Here is a 22,304-nt window from a genome sequence, read left to right as displayed (position 1 = left end):
TAATTGCCATCTGTCTTGCTTGGGAGCCCCCCTCCTGAGGTCCAGGCACAATCGGTGGGTGGAAGGCGTGATTGTGTGGGCTGCTGGCCCTCGCCAGAGTGGGAATTCTTGTGTAAGGGTGCATGCCAGTATTGGACGTACCAAGGCCAGTAACATGCCAGGGTGCATGCCAGTATTGGACGTACCGAGGTCAGTAACATGCCAGGGTGCAAATGATGTGAAGAAGGCAAACAGGGAAAAGCCATTTAAGTTCTCAAAATACAGGAAATTCATGACATCCCCTGAATATTGCAACCTGTGTTGATCTCTATGAGATCCGACTTGGCCTGGGAAATTGTGCAAGTGTTTCATGACAGAGTCCAGGGAAGGTGGTGAGGGCCCTCTTGTAGCTGGTGGATTTGCAGGGGTTTTTTTCTTCTTAGTTGTAAATCTTATTGATTTTTTTGTGTGGCTTCTATCTTAGACCTACGACCAATGGAAGGATATGCTGCCAGATCTCAGCGAGTACAAGTGGATTGTGCCTGACTTCGTATGGGAACTTGATGAATACATTGATTTTGGTTGGTTCTTGGTTTTTACCTTCCTTCTCACGCCGAGATGATGCAGAGCTTGGATACAGGATATCTTTATTTATATGCAGGAGATATTTATTTTTTATTTACGTCATTTTTACCCCGCTTTTCCCCCCACGTGGAACCAAAGTAGCTTCCAACTTTCTCCCCTTCTCCATTTTGTCCTCGCAACAACCCTGTGAGGTGGGTTAGGGTTAGGCCACGTGTGTGAGTGGCCCAAGATCACCCAACAGCTTCCCAGGGCAGAATAGGGATTCGAACCAAGTCTCTACCAAATCCTAGGTTGACGCTCTAGTTTGCCGCTACACCATGTTGGCTCTCAGTCTATGGATGGCCATTCCTTTTTCTGCCATTCCTTTTTCTAGGAAGGATTTTGAATGACTTTTGGGAAGCAGATTTTTGGGCCTCTGTCTTACTATTGTACCAGGCTAAATGTGCGTAGGGGGCATCTGTGTGTCTACTGTGGGGGTAATTATGATCATGTGTTGAAAAGTTCAGCCCTTGAATCAAAAAAGATTCTTGCTCACGTTTCCTAAGTTCAAATGATATCAGGAACTATAAAATAATTTTGAAAAATGTAAAAAGGAACCAGAGTGCAAACTAACCAAAAGAAGAATGCCAGTGCACGCACTGTGTGGTGGAAGAGTGTGGCAGTTCTCCTACGTTACAAATCCAGCTCAGAAGCAATGCACTATTTGTTACGTTACAAGCCAAAAGCTACCTACAGAAATTCAAACTAGAGAAGATCTCGCATGCGGATACAGGAATTTGGATGGGCTCCGGTTCCGTATCATGCTGCTTCTGTGTGCCAGTGCATGCTGGTACTGCCCTGTGCAAAGACAGAATACACCTTCAGCTGAAAGGCTTCGCAGAACGTTCAGCAAGTTGTAAAGTCATAAATTGTCAGGGTTGTTCCTGCATGTTCGCACTGCGCACGGCCTCATCCCTGCCGATGTTCGTGGAAGACGCCTGGTTCGTTCTTGGCCACCTTCTTCTGGGTGAAGTTGCAGCACTTGCCACCCAGGTTCCCGGGCTCGCACAGGCCCCTCCCTCCCGCATGACTTCACTGGCTGCAGTCAGCCTCTTGCTGGCCTCCCCTTCTCAAATGGAGTGTCCGAGAAACCAGTGTCATCCCACTGTGGACCCCTCCCTGGGTTTCCAGGGCTGCGGCCTCATCACCACTAGCGTTTCCCAGTTCTGTTTTAAGTGAGAAGCATCTGCAATCCAAATAGATTGGTTCAGAGCAAATGGCATCCAATCTAGGGTTTGGGTAGCAAAATTGGAAAATTTCAGGCATGGTAAATCTGGCCTGGTCTGACGATCATGTTTGGGTTTGAACCCCCCCCCCCCAGGAGGTCTGAGCTGAACTGTGAACTCCGTCCCTCTGTGGTCACTTGGCCTCTCTTCCCTTCTGTGAAATGAGAATCACAGTAACTTGCCCCATGGGAATGGTAGAGAATTGGTGCTGTATAAATAAATGACCTGCGCGGGGTATCGTTTAAGAGTGCAGGAGTAATATTTGAAGTGTGATCTGCAAAAGCCCGTGGAGAACTCACATTAACCACTTTGGAGGGTTCCCCCCCTCCCCATTCTTAAGTTCTTGTTCCCTTAAAAAAAGAAACAGCCTGAAAATCTTGTCCACCTCGAAGGTGCCACTGGACTCAAATCCTGATGTTTTAGTGTGGTTTTTGGGGGGGGGGGGGTTATCATTTGAGAGTGCAGTAGTAATATCTGAAATGTAATCTGCAAAAGCAAAAGTTTTGAGACGAAGTACTTTGGCTGACCACTTTGCAAGGTTTCTCCCCCCATTCTTAACTTTCTGCTCCCTCAACAACAACAAAAAGAAACACAATCAAGTTGGTGACATTTCCCCCTTTCCCTAGACAAACTCACCAAAGCCCTTCCTGCTTCCGAGGACCTTATGAAGTTGCTGCCTGACTTTGACAAGATCGGAGAGAGCTTCGGTTCGCTGAGGGGCTTCTTCGCACCTGGTAAGAGATTTTTTCATCTGGTTTAGTTACAAGGAAAGAATAAGATTTGAAACCTGCAAAGCAGGTTCTGTAACTTTCTACTCTCTTGATCTTTATGTGGAAGGTAAGTGAGCAGCAGTTGGGCTTAAAGGTAGTCGTGTGGCTCAGAGAAGCCCAGGATATAGACATGGAGATTCTGTTGGTTTTCTTCATTTTAGTCCGTTTGCTGCCTGCTGCTGCTGGTTCTTGGCTACCCTTTCCACTGCTAGCTCACTGCACAGTCACGCACTGAGACCTGGTCCCACCCTAAACAGATGCAGGAGTGATGCAGATGGAAGCCTACATCTCTCAGAAGGTGGCCCGTTGTAGGCAAAAGGCTCTTGGGGTTGATGAAGGGCTGCTGCATCCACCCAGGGCTCTGGCCTTCTGCCACCAAGCCACTCAGCCCGTCATGTCGGCTCTTTATCTCCCTGCTGGTGCCCAGGACATCAAAGGCTTTCAGCAGTGTGATGCTAGAACCCTGCAGGAGCTGGAAATCCACCTTGCCACGTAATCCTCCCGTTCTGTTTGAAGCCGCCTTTACGGATGTGCCGTCATGTGAGGAACAGCCCTGGGGCTCTCGTTGCACTCGGGCTAGAATGGGAGGAGGGCTTGGAAGCTGCACATAGAGGAGCCTGCCCGTGTGCTTTGGGGTTGTTTTTTTTTTAATTGGAACATGATTTTTTACTTTGTGAATTATTTTCGACCACCCCTCCACCTCCTTGTCTGTCCTCTGTCGGCCTACCAGTTTTGGTAGCTTTGCCGTCACGTCTATGTGGCTGTTGTGATGTATGAGACTAAAAATGTCTCTCATTTCCTTTGCCATTTGTTTCTATTTATAATTTTTATTTCCCCTTTTTTGCTGGTTTTCCACAGGTTACAATTTGGTTAGTGAAGTCATAGGAGCTTCTGATCTGCTTCTGTTGTTAGGTGTGTAAATTGCACTTTCTACTGCCCCATAATATTTTCCCCTTTTAAAAAAAATTTCTATTTTAAAACGCTGATAAGAGAGGAGGGACTTTGTCCATTAGATGGAATGCTTCTTTAATTTTCATGATTTTGCAAATCTTGTGGAATCTGTCAATGTTTATATGAATCTGCTAAGACAGATGGGTTTTCTTTCTTATTTTTCAATTTAAATAGAATTCCCAAGAGCAAGAATAAAATCAGTGCTGGACATATACACCTGCATTTTAAGAATATCAGGAGTTTGTGTAAAAAATATTTGCTGATATTCTTCTACAAACATTGTATGCATGATGATGTCCCCTAACATCCCTACAGAGTGTGTGTGTGTGTGTGTGAACAAACTGTACTTGTAATCATAAATAAGTGAATAATAAAAGAGAGAAGTCTAAAAGCCTTTAGTTAAATGTTTGTTTCTGTCTTTTTCAGTAACGGGTTTTTTTTTTTTAAGCACCAGAAACCAAGGGGGCAGTTTTTACAGCACAGAGGGTAGAATTCTTAGCAGGTTGACATCAGCAGGAGAGGAATAAAAAGATACTAAATTATGCCTTGTACTCCAAATTAAGGGCTGTACTCCAAATTCAAGGGCTGTTTGTTTTAAGCCTGTAAATCCAGAAGAGTGGTTAATTAATATAAAGCCCTTTCCTGTGCTTCTATCCTGTTCTTGTGTGAACAAGAAACGGTACCCAGGGTGGGGCTGAGCAGGTGCGGTCAGGCACAGTTCCAAGGGCTCCCCCTTAGGTCTGCTGGACAGAGGATTGCTCCCTGCACAACGATGGGTTGGGTGTCCCGTCCCCCCCCGCTCCTTCACACAACCCCTGTGATGCGCATGTCCTCCCCCCACACGCTCCTGCCCATCTTGGCGGTGGGTATGTCCTTAGCCTCCTTGGGAGCTCCATGAACTGGGAGCGTGGGGGGTGTAAGCAGTTACCTTGGTCATCTGCTGGCAAAGCAGAGGCAATTCCGGAGGTCCCCCAAGACGGTCCTACTGGCCTGGTCGATCTGTGTATTGTATGGAATGTTGGTGAGATTTCAGACCACAGGCCTTTCATCGGGTCTGATTGTATTTATGCTTTTAATGAAAGGTCCTCTCAGGCAGACTCTCCATTGCACCAGGGACAGATTTTGTAACAATATCTGTAGCGTTGCTGAAAAAGTTTGCCACCTGACTGCTGCTTCAGCTTTGGGGCCTGTTTCCCGTTCTGTTTGAGTGTTTCCGGATCTTTTTGTTTCCCAGATTCTTCAAGGGAGACGGCATTCAGAGCCACAGACCAGGGGGGCGAGAATGACAAGCAGTACAAGAAGGTACGTTCTGGAAGGGGAATGCTCAGGTATGCAGGAAAAGCTTATACTGAGCAGGTGGGGGGGGACATCGGTCTCGTGTTGCTGGGTGTTGTATTATGTTGGCCTCAGTGAAAGGGGAGGGGCTGTGGCTCCGTGGAAGAGCGTCTGCTTTGCACGCAGAAGGTCCCAGGCTCAATCCTCAGCATCTCCAGTTAAAAGCATCAGGCATGTGATGTGAAAGATCTCAGCCTGAGACCCTGGGGAGCCATGGCCAGTTAGAGTAGGCTGTCCTGACCTTGGTGGACCGAGGGTCTGATTCCTTACGAGGCGGTTTCATGGGGCACCCTTCTGGGGCAGACAGCAAAGTCTCATAGGTGGAAGGGTTTTGTATATCGAGTGTTTCCTGAGAGGCCTGCCATGACTGTGAGTGTCCTGAAAGGCAAGAGGAGAGGGGGTTAAATTTCTAGTTCTGGTTATGGATACATCAACTGCCATTCAGTTCCTGCCGTACACCATGCTTGAGTTAAAAACCCGACAATAAAACTACCAACCTCGAGCCCAGTGAGGGATGTACCAGCAAGCTAGAGAGACTGCCTGCTGCTTACTCCATACTGTTACATGCCAGACGAGAGGACTTTTAGCAAGGGGAGAGAATTGAGCACATGCTTGCTGTGTGGGCCAAGGGGTTCTGCCTTGATCTTAGGGTGTGTGGAGGGGGGGAGGTGACCTCAGAGCTGGTTCAGGTTCCAGCCGTTTAAGCGTTTCTGTATTAAGCCAGCGCTGTTCTTGGTGCCCAGCAGATGTGTGGCAAGGGCTGTCATCCAGGCCCGTTTCAGAGAGATTTATTTTGGGGGGGGGGGTGTCAAAATTTATTTTGGGGGGGTCAAGCTGCATGTGATGCTGAGAATTCTGGGCTGGGCCCTCCCAAGCTTTTTAGTCCTTCCTAAAGAGCCATTGCACAGGATTCCAACTGGTTGGGGACCTTGTGGGGTAGAGGGTAGCTAACCCTCCACCCTCCCACGCCATTTTCCTAACCGGAGAATTAGGAAACTCTTGCAGAGTTGCTATCTGCCCTATTGGGACAAGCGTGGGCACCGTGTATGTTGGTTATGCCTCTGACCAGAAGAGCAAGCTGCAGCTCCCTAGGCCATTTCAACAACAACAACAACATTCGATTTATATACCGCCCTTCAGGACAACTTAATGCCCACTCAGAGTGCTTTACAAAGTATGCCATTATTATCCCCACAACAAAACACCCTGTGAGGTGGATGGTAGATCCAGAGGAGTTAGCCGTGTTAGTCTGTAATAGCAAAATAAAAAAGAGTCTAGTTAGCACCTTTAAGACTAACCAATTTTATTGTAGCATAAGCTTTCGAGAATCACGTTCTCTTCATCAGATGCATGGAGGGCAGAAGGAAACTGGTCAAATATAGAGGAGGATAGGGGAGGGTGGATGAGGCGGATGAGGCTGAGAGAGCTTTGAGAGAACTGTGACTAGCCCGAGGTCACCCAGCTGGCTTCAAGCGGAGGAGTGGGGAATCAAACCCGGCTCTCCAGATTAGAGTCCCATGTTCTTAACCACTACACCAAACTGGCTCTCTTTCAGGTCGGGAAAAGGGTGTGGGGACACAAAGGGTTTAATCTGTCCCAGTCTGGATTGTGGGTCCTGATTGGCTGCTGTTTAGAAAAAAAATGACTTGGCAGCAGTGGTCTCAGAACTCTCAACGTCATAGGTAGCTTGAAACAAAAGTGAGCCCAGGAAGGTTGGCAGCATTATAGTGTAAAAGAGTCCAGTAGCACCTTTGAGACTAACCAACTTTATTGTAGCATAAGCTTTTGAGAACCACAGCTCTCTTTGTCAGATGCAATTATAGTGAAAGCTGATGGCAGGGAGATCCAGGCTTGGTGGTTCCAAAGTAGGCTTAATGTTCCAAAGATTTCCTGATGGTTAAGAAAGAGGAAAAGAGCCCCCCCCCCCCGGCAAATCAAGGCTGTGCCTCTGTTCTGCTGTCCACGGATCAGGGGAGCACCACGTGCTGATTCCCAGAATGGACACACTCAGGAGTTGAGGCGTGCACAGCTGTGTTGCTTTTGTGTGGGGCTGGGTTGGGGAGGAGATCGTTTTGGTCAAACTGCACAGCGTGACGCAGTATGGCCCATATGGCTTTCTGTTTGGGCTGTGGAAGTTTTTAGAGCAAATCTCTAAAGGGTGAGCAACTTTCCTAAGGTCAGTCCTGGCAGCCTTTCCTGTGGTATGACACTGTGCGTAGACCCGTATGCCCGTGCCACAGTCTGCTTGGTATCGCCCACACTTGGTTGCCCCTTTGGCTTTTGTACGCAGAGTTGGTATGCCAAGCAGCTGGGCACAACTTTGCAGCCCAGCTTCCAGTTCTGATTTCCTTATTCAGATATATATCTGGGTCATGGGAAACAGGGCTGTGTTTTGTTTTTGATTCAGCTACTGTGGGCAGCTCTCTTGAGCAAGGAGCAGCCTGTGAAACTTTTGATATGAAAGAAGGAACTCTCTTGATCCAGTTTTGGATGTCGGCATTCCTTGCACCACGGGCTCCCCGTGTTTCCACTGGAGCACCGTAAACGGTAGGGGTGAAAGAAGTCCTTGGGCAGTGTGGGCAAGATCAACCTATATGACATTGCTTCCTCTCACAGCAGACAGGCCTGGCGCCAGTGTGGGCTCCGCTCAGGGCCCCCAGCGATTGGCGGGGCTCAGGTGTGCCGACAGGGCCTCTCTGCTGACGGAGGGTGTGGTGCAGCGCAGCATTGCTCGGCTGGGCTGTGGTGCAGGATCCCCACCCACGGCCGGCCTTTCCTCCTCGTCCGAAGGCAGCTGAGCTCAGAGCCTCCCTGAACAACAGAGAAGGGTGAGGGGCGGCACAGTGTTGGGCACACGTAGCAAAGGCAGGAGGGGCAGGTTGAGGCAGGGGATGTGGCAGGGGAGGCCACGCAGAGTGTTCGCTATCATGCAGTCATGGCTCGTGGCAGCGCTCCTCTTTTTTGCTTCCGTGGGCATGCAAGCACTTCTTACCTGAGCGGTCCCTGTCACAGCACGTGTGAGCGTGCTTAGAAACTTGCCTCTCTGCGTGCTGCTGGTTAAGCAACCTTTCACTGGTTGTCAGTCTGAAAGTTTGCTTCAGAGAGCTGGGCCTGGCACATGACTCACCAGAAGCAAGCCGCTGGAAGCCCAGCGGTGTGACTGAGGCGTCATTCCCAGCAGGTTCGAGAGCGCCATTCTTGTCCGCTTGGGAATTAGTTGTGCCTGCAGTGCTTACTCAGAAGGAATGTTTAGTGGCAGCCTCAATCACAAAAGTTATGCAAAGTCCCACTTAAATTTGCTCCTAGAAGGTTTGTAGAAATTCAGATTTTCTCTAAAAGAAATATTAGGAGATTTTTTAAAAAAGTATAGGAAGAGTTGACTTGCAGTGTTCAGTTTTCTTTGGATTGTGCTCCTAATCCGGGTGGAGGCCTATGCTTTACCTTAAATTCCTGCGTGCTTTTAAAAGAAATTAAACTCTTTATTTTAAAATGTTCCTACCTGGCCTTTCTCCCACAAAGCAGGGCCCAAGGTGGCTTGCAGTAAGTCACAGCCACTCCAGCAGCACGGCATGAGAAGTCTCGGGCAGGCCACGTCTGAGTCCTTCGCCCAAGCCCAGAGGAGAGCAGTGGCCGCCCTGGCTGGAAACAGCCTCTTCCCCAGAAGCAGCATTAGCAAGAGGCTCATAGGGACAAGTCCTCACAGGGCCTCCTCAGGCCCTGGGCAACTAGTCCCCGTCAGCCCCAGCGGGAAACGCTCCTTTTCCTGGAAGCCGCTGTGCTTCTATGATCTCTTTGCATTACGAGGCTGCACATGAACTCCAGACAGGCCTGGGACAGCTGTGCTCACCTCGTGCCGCTGAGTAATGGTGCCCCTTTGCATCCTCCTTTCTGTGCATTCGAGGAACACCCATGCTCGTAAACAGTAGAAATGTAGAAATACAAAAAAATCAAAAGAAGTTAACAGCAGCATCTTGTACAGCACGAGGGAGAGACCTATTTTGGCCCCTTGTTTTGAACTGGTGGCTGTTTTAAAACTGAAGAGACAGAATAACACAAAAGGTTTGAAGATCTATGCAAAATGAAGTTTGGCTGTACTTTCTCATGTGTTAACTCTTTTTTGGTGGATTTTATATTTATGCTGTTTATATTTCTGTGTATTTACATATCTGTTAATGGTACAAATGCACATTGTTTACAATTTTATGCTTGTCACAATTTTTCAGTTTACAGTACATACTTTATACTACGTCACGATTTTTGAAATAAAAAGTATTTTTGTAGATATTTACACACACATTAATGGCATACTGAATATTGTTTATAACCGTATGCTTCTCACCCTTCATGGTAGACAGGGGCTTGATCGGGCGTAGTCACCGATGAAACTGCATTCCTATCCCAAGTGTGCCTGTGTGGACAGTAAATTGAAAGTGACTTTTTCTAGTGCTGTAAAATCTTGTTAGTTTGCTTTTATAAAGCTTCTGGTCCCAGCGCTGTTGAATTTGTCACTTCATTTTTTAAAAAAAAATCTGGTCTGTTAGTGGCGTTGTGTTTATCTCAACGCTTACAGGGCCTCCTTTCCTCATTGTGCAGCTAGAGTGCCTTCCCTTTGGCCTGTTCTGGACGTGCAGCAAACTGAGCTGTTGTGCTTCAGGCTGTAGGTGTCACATTTAAACAAAAAAAACCCCACTCTGCTTATTCTCCTCATGCTGTTCTTTTCAGCCTATGAGGAGTTATTAATTTAGGAGAATCCTGAAAAATGTGATCTTATCCTTGCAGTCTGAAATGCTACCGTCCATTCTGCCACTACCAGTTCTGCTGTACTGGTCGGCCAGGCCTCTTGTGTGTTTTTTGTTGTTGTTGTGTCTCTTGGTGCCCACATTGGAAAGTTAAATTCTAGTTGTGTTGCTGCTGTGCAGGAGTATTTAGATGGATGAGAAGTGTACACATTCATGGTGCCTGGATAAACTGTTCAGGTATTTTGTTCAGACCTGAGGCATAGCTGAAATGGTGCATCTCCAGATGTGCGTTTTCGGGCTTCAGTGGGAAAAGCATGGGAAAGGAGAAGCCTTGACTTTCGTGCAAACCAGTTCAGTTCTGGCTACTGCATCATTTTTTAAGCTTTGTTATTGCCTGGAAACCCATAAAGCAAGAAGCGAATCCTTCCCACTCAGAGCTGTGTACACCCAGCCATACCAGGCAACCCTTGTCCTCTTGTCTAAGCTCCAAGTTCCATTAGGTATCAGCTCTGTAGCCGCAGGGCAGCGCTTGTCTTCATACGCTCTTGTTTTGCCAGAAATCTTCTGGAACTCCATTTCCGTTAACTTTCGACAGATGGCAGTAGGCGTTAGCGCACGTGTGCTGAGATCTCTTGCGCTGCTCCCTTGTTCCTTTCCACGCCCGTCTTTACATTGCACCCTTGAGTTTCATACTTATTTCTCCCCTCACCTCCATTTTTTTCCCTTCTCCTCCTCCTCCTCCTCCTCCTCCATGTGTGGCAGGGCCTGCTTGGCGAACTCATTCACTTGCAGCAGCAAATCCAGCGGCATGAAGAAGAAGCGCGCAGAGCCACTGCTGACCCCTGCAGCCCAGGCTCCTCCCAGCAGAAGCAAAAGGTGACGGCTTACAAAACGGCATCGGGCTGCTGCAATCCCACCCCCACCCCACCCCCCCAATCAAATACCGTGATTTGGTGCCGATCGGTGATTCCCCAGTCCTCCCTCCTCTGCCAAGAGCGTAGTTGAGCCCGCTTCCTCACGGCAGGGCCTTGGCAAGGAGGCTTCTGGGTTCTTGTTTTGATCACAGCAATGAAATCCCATGTGGGCAAGATCTGTCCCTTCCTTTGCTTCTGCAACGTTTCATCTAGCTGGCCGATCCTCACTGTTTAGATGTTTAGAGGCTGGTTGCCTCTCAGCAGCAGCTGCTGGGGATAACCAAGGGTGTGTGGATGTGGAGGGGTGGGGGTGGGGACTACTACTGTTGCTTCTGGGCCCCTGGAGGCGTCTGCTTGGCTGCTGCGGAAAACGGGATGCTGGATTAGATGGCCCCCCCCTCTCCGTCTGATCCAGCAGGGCTTCTTCGAGTATTCAGGCGCTTGGAGCAGCTCTTTCAGCGTAGCTGGCTGCTTTGCCCATTTGCATGACCTAAACACAATAACATATAGTGAAGTACAATATTTATAAATATTTTTATATAATGTTATAATAGTGTAATAAAGAATGGTAAAGTGCTCACGTGCCCCTGATAAATATGCTATAAGATCTTCCCACGTACAGAACTTTGGTTATACAATAAATACATAAATATCAATCATTCAGTGAGTAGGAATGAAGCTAGAACAGTAGGTGGCAGTCATTAGACACTATGCCTGTGTTTGCATCGATACTCTTTCAACCATATTGAATATTATTGACTTGAATATTATTTCTCAGCCCTTGAAGAAGCTGTGCAAAACGAGCTACTTTGGCTGGCAACTTGTTGGGCTTTGGTGTATGTGTGCAGGGGGGGGGGCCTTCCAAACGTGGTCCTGGTGCCCCTGCATCTTGAAGCACATCTACCTGTCAAGAAAAGAAAAGGGAGTCGCCTCACTCATTTATGTCTTGAACTGTGGCAACCATTTCACATGTGACAGATTCCCCATGACCCGCAGCAAGTTCAGACAGCTTGTTAGATTTAAGAATCTTACGGGGCAGGCGAGGCTATGAAAACGTGGCTGTCCCCAGGCCGTCCCCGGAGTTTGGTGACTCAGCAGGTTTCTGACTCGTGAGTTTCGAGCATTCTAACCCTCACTCCGCAGCTGCAGCGCCACCCTCTTCTTCCGAGAGGGAGAAGTGTGCATCATGCTACAACATAGCATTGCCATTTAATGTTAGGACGGGAGAAATGCCAGGCCGCTGATATTTGAGGCTGGTGGCGAAGACTTCGGACTGTTCCCCCACTCCAGTCAGTTCTGATCTCTGTAGTGGGGTGCCAACTTCTTTAGTTTCTTTTATAGTTGGACAACTTCCCCTCTTAATTTTGAGAGATTAATGCAGAGCAGTGACCCCGTATCTAGCCGGGTAAAAGCGATTTCAGCCCTGATTTTAATTGTCTTGGACCTGGAATTTTACATGCTGCAGCCTGCCTGTCTGAACTGGAAACTCTCCCACCTCCCTGTGTCCAAGCCAGCAGGTGATCTAGAAAGCGAGGCTGTGCCAGCAGATTCCGCCGGCTGGATTCCTTTCTGCTCCCTCCCATGGGAAAAACTAGCACAAAGCGTGGTTGTTCTCTTTGCCCACTTGTGGCGCTGGCTGGCTGGCTGGCTGGCTGGCTGGTCACATTCCATTTCCTCCTGAAGCACGGCCTTGAGAGATGCAGTACCCGTATGGAGTGCGGTTCTGCTCCAGCCGTGGGTGGGTGGGTTTTGTCTTCCGCCCAGGGGCTGCCCAGGGTCTCTGCAGCAGTGAGTTGGTGCAAGGCACCTCTCAGAGGTCTGCTGTACAGTGTGTCCTTTGAATGAAGAAAGTGCAAGCAAAGACCACTGTGGGTTTCCTTGGACAAAAGGACTTGGAGCGGCATTTAGTGGGCATTTAGGGATGCAGCAAAAGAGGGGAGGAGAGGAAGTCACATGATGTGGAGGGGACTCCTTCCATTTGAGAGCTGCTCCAGTTGGATCTAAGCCACAGGCAGCCAAAACCATCCAAGGCAGGCAATGCATCTGGCCCCCCAAGCAGCTTGCCAGAAAGGGGAGACTGGAGCTACATTGACCAGCAGCCCTGTGTACTCCCCAGAAATGGCCTCTGGAGTCGCAAGAGCATGTGAAAAATAGCACCCTTTCCCTGGCTTGATGGCTTTACCTGGAAGATGACTGTCATATCACCTCTCAGTCGTCTCCTCTCCAGGCTCAAAATGCCCGGCTCCTTTGGTCTTCCTTTGTTGCCTTCCATCAAGATCATCCTGAATCTTGATTTTGTCTTCTATCTTGTTGGTCTCCAAGGTGCCACTGGACTCAAATCTTGCTGTTTTTCTTTGTTTACTAAAACAAAGGTCTTCCACACCTTGGTTCAAAGAGGCGTACAAGAGTAGACTTAAAACGTATATAGTTAAAATAAATTTTAAAAACCCGTCCTCAAACCTCTCCCTCCCCCTGTTGTTCAAGCCACTTCATAGTCCTGGCAAACAGACGGGCCTTGTGTTCTCCCCTGGAGATCTGAGGGGTGGGAGCTCATTCCACAGAGCCCAAGAGAAAAGGCCTGAGCTCCAGTCAATGCCAGGCAAGCCACCCTAAGAGATGGGGCCACCAGCCGACGGCTACCTGAAGGCAGGGATGGTCCTTCACGTATGTGATCCCAAGTCATGAAGGACTTTCAAGGTCATCACCCAAACCTTGACTTGAACTTGGAAACAAACCGGCAACCAATGCAATTGTATCAAAATGGGCAGCACGTTTCCAGCAGCCAGCCCTTGTCAATAGCTGCCTCATTCTGGACTAGCTGTCGCTTCAGGGTTGTTTCCAAGGGTAGATCCGGAAAGAGTGTGTTGCAGTATTCCAAAAGTGAGGATACAAAAGCATGGATCAGTCTAGGTAATGAGAGAGTTGGTGGGCCAGAGGGAGCTGATAGAATGCTCTCCTGCTGCAGTCCCAACTTGTATTTCCAAGAGAGAGGCACTGAACATGTCCCAGAGGAATAGACAAAAAGGAGTCTTCGGTCACCCCCAGGACAGATAGACTGTGTGATGGAGGGTGTCATAGGGCAGAGTACCTGATGAAGACAAAAGCTTATGCAGTAATCACTGTGTTTAAGGTTCCAAGGATTATTTGGATTTCTTTGTACAAATAGACATACTTTTTGGATGCTCTTCAGTCAGGCTGAAAAACTGATGAAAATACAGTAAAACAAATTAGCTGGCTGAATTTGGCCTGGTCACTTATTTCAAAACACGCTCTTCCAAGAAAACTGTTTTCAGGTGGCCGTCAGATTCCTTTAGAAAAACTATGCGGCATCATACAATCATAGAGTTGGAAGGGGCCTGACAGACCATTTAGTTCAAACCCCTACCCAATGCACAAACAACCTAAAACGTCCCCAATAAGGATTCGTCCAACCACTTCTTGAAGACTGCCGGGGGGGGGCACCACATCCCTAGGCAGCCCATTCCACTGCTGAATTCTTAGCATGAAGAAGTTTTTCCTAATGTCCAGCTGGTACCTTCCCTCCTGTCGATTAAACCCATTATTTCAAATCCCATCCTCTGTTGCCAACAGGAACAGCCCCCTTCCTTCCCCTAAGTGGCAGCCTTTCAAATACTTAGAGAGCATTTGTGTCTCCCCTCAGTCTCCTCCAAACATAACATTCCTGGGTCCCTCAGTCTTTCCTCGCAGGGCTTGGTCTCCAGGCCCCTGAGCATCCTGGTTGCTCTCCTCTGCACCTGTTCCAGTTTGTCCACATTCTTTTTGACATGAAGCCTTCAAAACTGCACACAGTCCTCCAGGTGGGGCCTGACCCACACGGTATTTAGTGGGAAAACGACATCCCATGATTTGGATGTTAAGCTTTTGTTAATATACCCCAAGATGGCATTTGCCTTTGTTGCTGCTGTATCACACTGAGTGCTCATATTTAGCATCCCAGCCACCTGTACCACAAGGTCTTGTTCACACACACACTGCTACCCAGAAGTGTCTCCCTCATCCAGAATGCATGCTGTGCATTTTTGTTACCTGGAAGGAGAACCTGATACTTACCCAGGTTAAATCATATCTTATTAAAATCTGCCCACTTTCCCAGTGTATTCAGATCTTGTTGAATTCTATCCCTATCTTAGAGGGTGTTTAATACTCCCCCTAGTTTGGTGTCATCTGCAGATTTAAGGTGTAATCCCTTCACACCCTCATCTAGATCATTTATAAAAATATTGAAAGCTCTGGACCCAGGACCAAGCCCGGTGCCACTCCACTGGACACCTCCATCCAATCAGATGTGATGCCATTAATGCCTACTTTTTGGGTGTGTTTATCCAGCCAGTTCCCTATCTAACCATCCTGGAGCCCACACCACAGTCCACCAGTTTACCCATCAGCATATCATGAGGGGGGGCCTGGTGGCGGAGCCGATGAGGAGTGATGCCAGAATTGTGAGCTCCGTTCCCTCTCTATCCCAAACCCGGGTAAAAAGCAAAGAAAAACCTGATTCCAGAGCTTGAATATGAGGAAACAAGATACTGAGAGAAGGAAGAGCAGTACAAAAGCTGCAAAAATCTCTAAGAATACTTCCCGATGGCATATCAAACAACGGAACAGGGAAACAAAGGAGAAATGCAATACAAAATGGCGGATGAGCCGAATAAAGAAGAGTCTCTCACAATAAACCTTATAGACCCAGAACTAGATACTAAGCTAGCAAAAATGGAAAGAAACGTTCTAAATCCGATGTCAACCCTGCTGCAGCCAATGGTAGTTAATGATATTAAAGCAGACTTACTTAAAATATCACAAAAAGCTGAACTCGTGGCAGAAGTTAGCACCACAATATAGAGCGACATGAAAGTGCTTCAAAAAGGTAACAGAGACCTGCAGTCAAGAGTACTCAATTTAGAGAAAAAGCACGGCAGCAACACATTAAATTCAGAGGAATAGAAGAAGAAATTACAAATAAAAAAGACTTGCCATCTTTCCTAGCAACTTGGCTGGTGCAAGCGTTGCATTTAGAGGAAGGCACAATTCCAAAAATAACCAAGCCATATCGGATAGGATCTCTGAAACAGTCAAAACGAAATAAACCTGGAGATGTACTTGCAGAGTTCCCGAATCGAGAAACTCGCAGGGCTATCCTTGAATTGGCTCAGAGCAGCAGCTCGATACTATACAATGGAATGCCTATCTCTGTGTATACAGATTTAGCCAGCAAAGTTTTGTCAAAAAGAAAAGAGTTGAAAGAAACGATTGAAGCCCAAAGACAAGAAAATATACCCTACAAGTGAATGAACTACACGACTCTATTTGTAAGATTTCAAGAAAAATTCTACTATGCAACGAATGCAGCCACAGGCTTAAGCCTTCTACAAAAAATCAATGTAGAAACAACGATGGAAATCAATAAAACATCTCACAAGAGGAAATTGCAGCAATCACCCTCTCCGCATAAGGGTAGTAAAATCCCTCTACGTGATTCCTGAAGATATTATCCACACTTGTATTCAAGGGAAAACCTTATATGACCACAGCATAGGTTCTTCTTAAACTCTTTACATTATAGAAAGACTGCGGGTACTGGGATGGAGAGGGAGAGGAGTCCTGAAAGTTACTCTCCTTTGTTTAATGGCACCAAAGTCTGGTAAAGGTACCAGTAGCTAAGTGGCCTATTGCCATCAACTAGTTAGTGCTGTTTCAGTTTGATTGTTGATTCTTTATTTGGATCTGAGTTTTGTTTAACTCAACATAAGGAGTAGGTGGGAAGGGAAGGGGTAGGGAGAGGAGGGAAGGATTAATATATAAAATAAAGTGTATAGTTTTTATCAAAGAAAAAACTTATCCAAAAACATGAAATAAATATTTTTTAAAAATAATAACAAATTATATATTAAAGCTAAAAAAGGAGAAGAGGTAGTGGGCAAGAACGGGAGTTAAAGGGGGAATAAAATAGCAATATATATATTAAAAATAATAGCCACAAATTAATAACTGATTAAAGATATACACAGTTGTTATTCTTTGTTTGAAGTTCATTAGTCTATTGGTTGAAAAGGAAGAGGGAGGAAAAAGGGGGGAAGTGAAAGTGGGAAATACTGTATTTATCTGTAAGTCAAAGTTTATGGTTGTAAGTTACTTTATTCTAGTTTGTTAATTTTATAATAGGATAACAGTTAAATCTCATCTAATATTTTATATATTCTTATAGAAAAAAAGAAAGAAAAGAAGAATTTTGTGTTATTACAATCCATAGAAATAAGACTGCTTTATATATTTAACAATTCTATAAGTTTAATATTGTTTTATTTTATATTCACGAGTCTGTTCCTCAGATATAGTTAGAAAATCTGTTAGACTGTTTGAAACTTTTGAAATCTGTTGTAATAGCAAGGTAAAAAAGTGATAGAAAAAAGAAAAAGAAACTTGAATTTATCAATCTTCATTATTATTTATAGCATGTAAGATACGGAGACGATATAGAATCTAAGTTATATCTATCTTTTTGTGTGTGTGTGTTTTCTCTATTCTACAAAAGTGAAAGCTTTGTGAGTAAAGAATAAGTAATTATAAAGCAGAAAATAATAGTAAAAAAATAAAAGAGAGAGACCAGTGAGACAAACAGACTGTACATAGGGATATCAGAGTAAGTCAGGATATGTCAGTCACACAATCTCAACCCAATCTAAAAATAATTTCACAGAACATATGTGGTATCAAGAATTTAATCAAAAGAAAAAGAGCCCTATCCAATATAGAAAAATTGAACCCAGATATCACATTTCTACAAGATACACACCTACTCATGATAAATGAAAAGGTTCTTGGATGCGAGATCAATATCACGCTAAAGGGACATCGAAAGCTAGAGGTATTGCAATAATAATAACCAAAAAACTCAAATTTTTGCATAAAGCAACACTGAAAGACCCCAGAGGGAGATATATCTTTGTTAAAGGGAATATTGCAGAACACACACATTAGCTTCAATATATGCACCCAATTCAAGCCAACTGAAATTCATTAAAGAAGTATTGCATGTCCTAACCACATTTCAAGAAGGGGCAGTGATCACAGGTGGGGATCTCAATCACATCATAAACCATAATTTAGACAGAACCTATTTCAATAAAGTAAAACCTAAAAGGAAAAATCAAGACACTAAATTGGCAAAAATTCTTAACCAATATCATTTAGTAGACATTTGGAGTGTAATTAACAAAAAAGAGAAAAATTTCACCTATTACTCAGCTTGACATAGCATTTACACTAGGACTGACTACATTTTAATTTCACCCCAACTAGTAAAAAAAGTGTTAGTTTCGGATATAGGAAATACTCAGATCACGCTTGGGTTAATTGCATAATTTCATTAGGACCAGAACAAGAAACAGAAAAGCAACGGACCCTAGTTAATTCTTTAATTTTCAATGAAAGCAATGCCACCACAATAAGGAATTACCTCATACAATATCTGAAGGAAAATCGAAATGAGGGTGTCTCTTCTCAAATCGTATGGAATGCCCTTAAATCAGTGATTAGGGGACAATTGATCTCATTGTCATCTCATGTAAATAAAATTTTAAAAAACACTTAAACAAGAGTTAACAGAATCCACATTCTAGAACAATTGCATAAGGATCGAGGAAGCAAAAAAGTATATAAGCAACTTTTAAATGAACGTAAAATTTTAGAAACAATGGAAACAAACCAAATACCAAGAAATCTTATATTCTTAAAACAGAAATACTGGTTAGCCACCCCCAGGACACTTCGTACTATCACATGGCAGATCAAAGAAAAAATGGCATCAAGGACTATCAACTTTATCCAAAACCAAAATGGTCAAATTAAAACAAAACCAAAAGACATTGCTCATTCTTTTAAAGAATTTTATTCTCAGTTATATAAAACAACCTTACCAGATAAAAAGGAAATCTATAGATATATACAAAGCCAGAAAATCAAAATGCTAACGGTAAAACACTAATAATAGCCCCATCAGCGAGCAGGAAGTTAGTGACTTAATAAAAAATCTAAAAAGTAACAAAGCAGCAAGACCGGATGGCTTTCCTCCAGAGTTCTATAAGAGATATTCTGATATTTTAGCCAAGCTCATTGCAAATGCCTGCAATAATATATTAGAATCAGGCACACTTCCAAGTTCCTGGTCAGCAGCTACGATTATAATGATTATTTATTATTATTATTTATTATATTAGATTTTTAGTCGGCCCTCCCCGCCAGGCGGGCTCAGGGCGGAGTACATCATTTCAATTTACATAAATACAGTTAAAAACAGATAAAACAGTGTACAAATAACATTAAAACAACTTTATACAGTACAGCTTCTCTTCAGATGGCGATGATAAAATACTGCTTTTCGAGCCCTGGCTCATATGTAGGGTGGTGGACAGATCTTTAGAGTGGCCAGTGGGGGCCCAACCTAGCCTCCACCATATGCCTGGTGGAACATCTCTGTCTCACAGGCCTGGCGGAAAGATGATAAATCCCGCTGGGCCCTGGTTTCCTCAGACAGAGAGTTCCACCAGGTCGGTGCCAGGACCAAAAAGACCCTGGCTCTGGTTGAGGCCAGGCGGGCCTCCCTTGGGCCAGAGACCATCAACAGTTGTTTATTTGTTGAACGAAGCATCCTCTGGGGTACATATGGGGAGAGGCGGTCCTGCAGATATGCTGGGCCCAGTCTGCATAGGGCTTTATAGGTCAACACCAAAACCTTGAACCGGACCCGGTACTCAACTGGTAACCAGTGCAGCTGGTGTAGTATAGGTGTTACATGTTCCCTAATTGGGACCCTTGCAATTACTCGCGCAGCTGCATTTTGGACCAGCTGTAGACTCCAGATCAGACCCAGGGGAAGCCCTGTGTAGAGCGAGTTGCAGTTGTCTAATCTAGAGGTGACCGTTGCTTGGATCACTGCAGTTAAGTCATGGGTTGATAGGTAGGGGATAAGCTGCCAGGCCTGTCTTAGATAGAAAAATGAAGACCGGGCAACCGCTGCGACCTGTGCCTCCATAGTCAGGGAGGCATCCAGGATCACCCCCCAGGCTCCTAACTCTCGAAACCGGTGCAAGTAGCAATCCATCAAGAACGGGGAGCCGGAGTCCTGTGCCCATGGCCCACATGCAGGACCTCTGTCTTTGTGGGATTTAATTTCAACCGACTCTGCTTCAACCATCCAGTTACAGCTTCGAAGGCATGCTCCAAGACATCTGGGGCAGAGTCGGGCCGGCCGTCCATCATCAGATATAGTTGGGTGTCATCAGCATATTGATGACACCCCAGTCCAAAACTCCACACCAGCTAGGCGAGGGGGCGCATATAAACATTAAACAGTAATGGGGAGAGTATTGCCCCCTGAGGGACACCGCACACAAATGGGTGGCGGGATGACAGTTTCTCCCCAAGTGCCACCCTCTGTCCCCGACTGTGGAGAAAAGAGACAAGCCACTGTAAGGCAGTCCCTCATATCCCCACATTGGCAAGGCAGTGTGTCAGTAGATCGTAATCAACCGTATTGAATGCTGCCGTGATCCAGCTGCCTGCGGAGATCATCTGTGAGGGCAACCAGCAACGTCTTCACCTCATGTCCCAGGCAGAAGCCAGACTGGAAGGGATCTAGGGATGAGGAATCATTCAGGAAACCCTGTAGCTGTTCCACCACTGCCTGCTCAATCACCTTACCCAGAAACAGGAGATTTGAAACTGGGCAGTAACTGACCAGGTTGGTGGGGTCCAAAGATGGCTTCTTCAAGAGAGGCCTAACTACGGCTTCCTTCAAGGCCGTGATACCAAAGAAAGGCAAGGACCTATCAAACCTGGGATCATTTAGACCAATTTCTGTCTTAAATGCAGATTATAAAATTTTTACATCTATTCTGGCTAAATGCCTTAATCTGTTTATTGAAAACTATACACATCAGGACCAAGTAGGTTTTATACCTAAGAGGGACATGACAGATACTATTTTTAAAACACTAAACATTATTTCATATTCTAAACAAAAACAAATAGAAGCACTTATACTTTCCCTAGATACAGAGAAGGCATTTGACTCTCTTGAAATCCCATTTCTACAGGCCTTATTACAAAAAATGAACTTTGGGGATAAATTTTTACGAGCAATAGAAGCAATTTATTCGTACCCAAAGGCAAAAATTAAAACCAATGGGGTATCTTCTGAAAATATTGAACTCATCAGGGGCACAAGGCAGGGTTGCCCCTTGTCCCCGATCTTGTTCGCAATAGCTTTGCAGCCCGTAGCCGGATCAATAAGGCTCAATGAACAAATTCAGGGAGTGCAGATTGGTAATACAGTTTATAAAATGAGCCTCTTCGCAGATGACATGCTGCTATATATAACTCATTCCTTAAAACTCTCTCCAGGAACTACAAAATACACTGAACACATTCAGACAAATTACAGGCCTAAAAATAAACCAATCAAAATCGCAGATTCTACCTCTAAACATTGAAAATCAAGAAAAAATCTGGATTAAACAACAGTTCAAATATCAATGGTCTGATTCTCACATTCCATATTTAGGGACTTTTACTCCAAACAATCTAGATAATCTAATTAAAATCAACCATTTTCAAAAGATTAGTGAAATGAATGCGGATATAGATAGAATAAATTAAATTTAACTTGGTATGAGAGATACAATGTAGTTAAATCCTTTATACTCCCCAAATTTATCTTTCTTTTTAGGACTCTCCCCATACAGATCCCATCAAACCTATTAAAAAAATGGCAATCCATTTTAAACAACTTTTTATGGCAATACGAACAACTGCGTATAGCATTTGCCACACTTAAAAGGAAGAAGCAACATGGGGAGGGTACAACTACCCAGATATCGCACTTTACAACACAGCAACCAAGCTCTCTAATGTGGTTTACATACTTCAGAACAAAGCAAAATCAGACAGGGGAGATATGCTACAGTTTCTTCGTAAACCAACAACAATACAAGAAATATGGGTGAAAAATAAAGTGTGACCTAAAGAAAGCATAGACAACCTCCTTATCAACAATTTTACCAAAACGTGGGAATCTTGTAGGAGCAAGTTAATACTCAACTCATCACGCTATTCACCATTAACAGCACACGAAAATTACCCAGCAAAATATAGAACTTCTAATCTGTTAGCACATCTACGGCTGAATGATACAGTTTCAAAAAAAGGCTTAATTGAAACGTTAGAACATAAAATCAGACAAACAATCCCATGGTATCTCTTATTTTCAACTATTGCATTTTGCTAGTCAGATTAAATTAAAAGAAATAATGAGGAAACCAAAAATGGAGTTTGAGAAAATACTAGGAACATCTGACTCCACATGTAAAGGTCTTATTGCCAAAATTTATGGTATACGAATAAATAAAACAAATAACCTATCATTATACCAAAAATAGCAACAAGATAATAATATTTTACGGCCAGCGTCTGACTGGGATAAAATCTGGGTATCGAGGCTAATTAAATCTCAGGTTACCTACTAACATATAAAATATAATCCATCGGTCATATGTTACACCTCAAAAGTTACCTAGGATAACATTCAGTAACTCACCATTATGTTGGAAAGACAGTGGCAAAGTGGGCGCATTTGCCCGCTTTTGGTGGCAATGTAAGCATATAGAGGAATTTTGGAGAAAGATCTTGCAGCAGATCGCAGCCATATCAGGTTATGACATCCCTCTAAAACCTGAACTCATTTTTTTGGAT

The 22,304-nt window shown here is 44.9% G+C and overlaps 1 protein-coding gene across 6 annotated transcripts in view; it reads left to right on the top strand.

Moving 5' to 3' along the window:
- OPA1 (OPA1 mitochondrial dynamin like GTPase) overlaps nucleotides 1-22,304 on the top strand; it is an 82,178-nt gene that overhangs the window by 18,029 nt on the left and 41,845 nt on the right. For 3 of the 6 annotated variants that reach the window (XM_054983000.1, XM_054982998.1, XM_054982997.1), the window contains exons 3-7: nucleotides 464-560; nucleotides 2,456-2,563; nucleotides 3,458-3,511; nucleotides 4,785-4,852; nucleotides 10,387-10,500. In XM_054983000.1, the coding sequence (XP_054838975.1) occupies nucleotides 464-560; nucleotides 2,456-2,563; nucleotides 3,458-3,511; nucleotides 4,785-4,852; nucleotides 10,387-10,500 (441 nt within the window). The remainder of the gene's footprint in view (nucleotides 1-463; nucleotides 561-2,455; nucleotides 2,564-3,457; nucleotides 3,512-4,784; nucleotides 4,853-10,386; nucleotides 10,501-22,304) is intronic. The other 3 variants (XM_054982999.1, XM_054983001.1, XM_054983003.1) reach the window with 3 other exon arrangements.

The sequence above is a fragment of the Eublepharis macularius genome, chromosome 6, assembly GCF_028583425.1.
Source record: "Eublepharis macularius isolate TG4126 chromosome 6, MPM_Emac_v1.0, whole genome shotgun sequence".
Lineage (NCBI taxonomy): Eukaryota > Metazoa > Chordata > Lepidosauria > Squamata > Eublepharidae > Eublepharis > Eublepharis macularius.
This window is presented reverse-complemented; position numbering and strand designations above follow the sequence as displayed.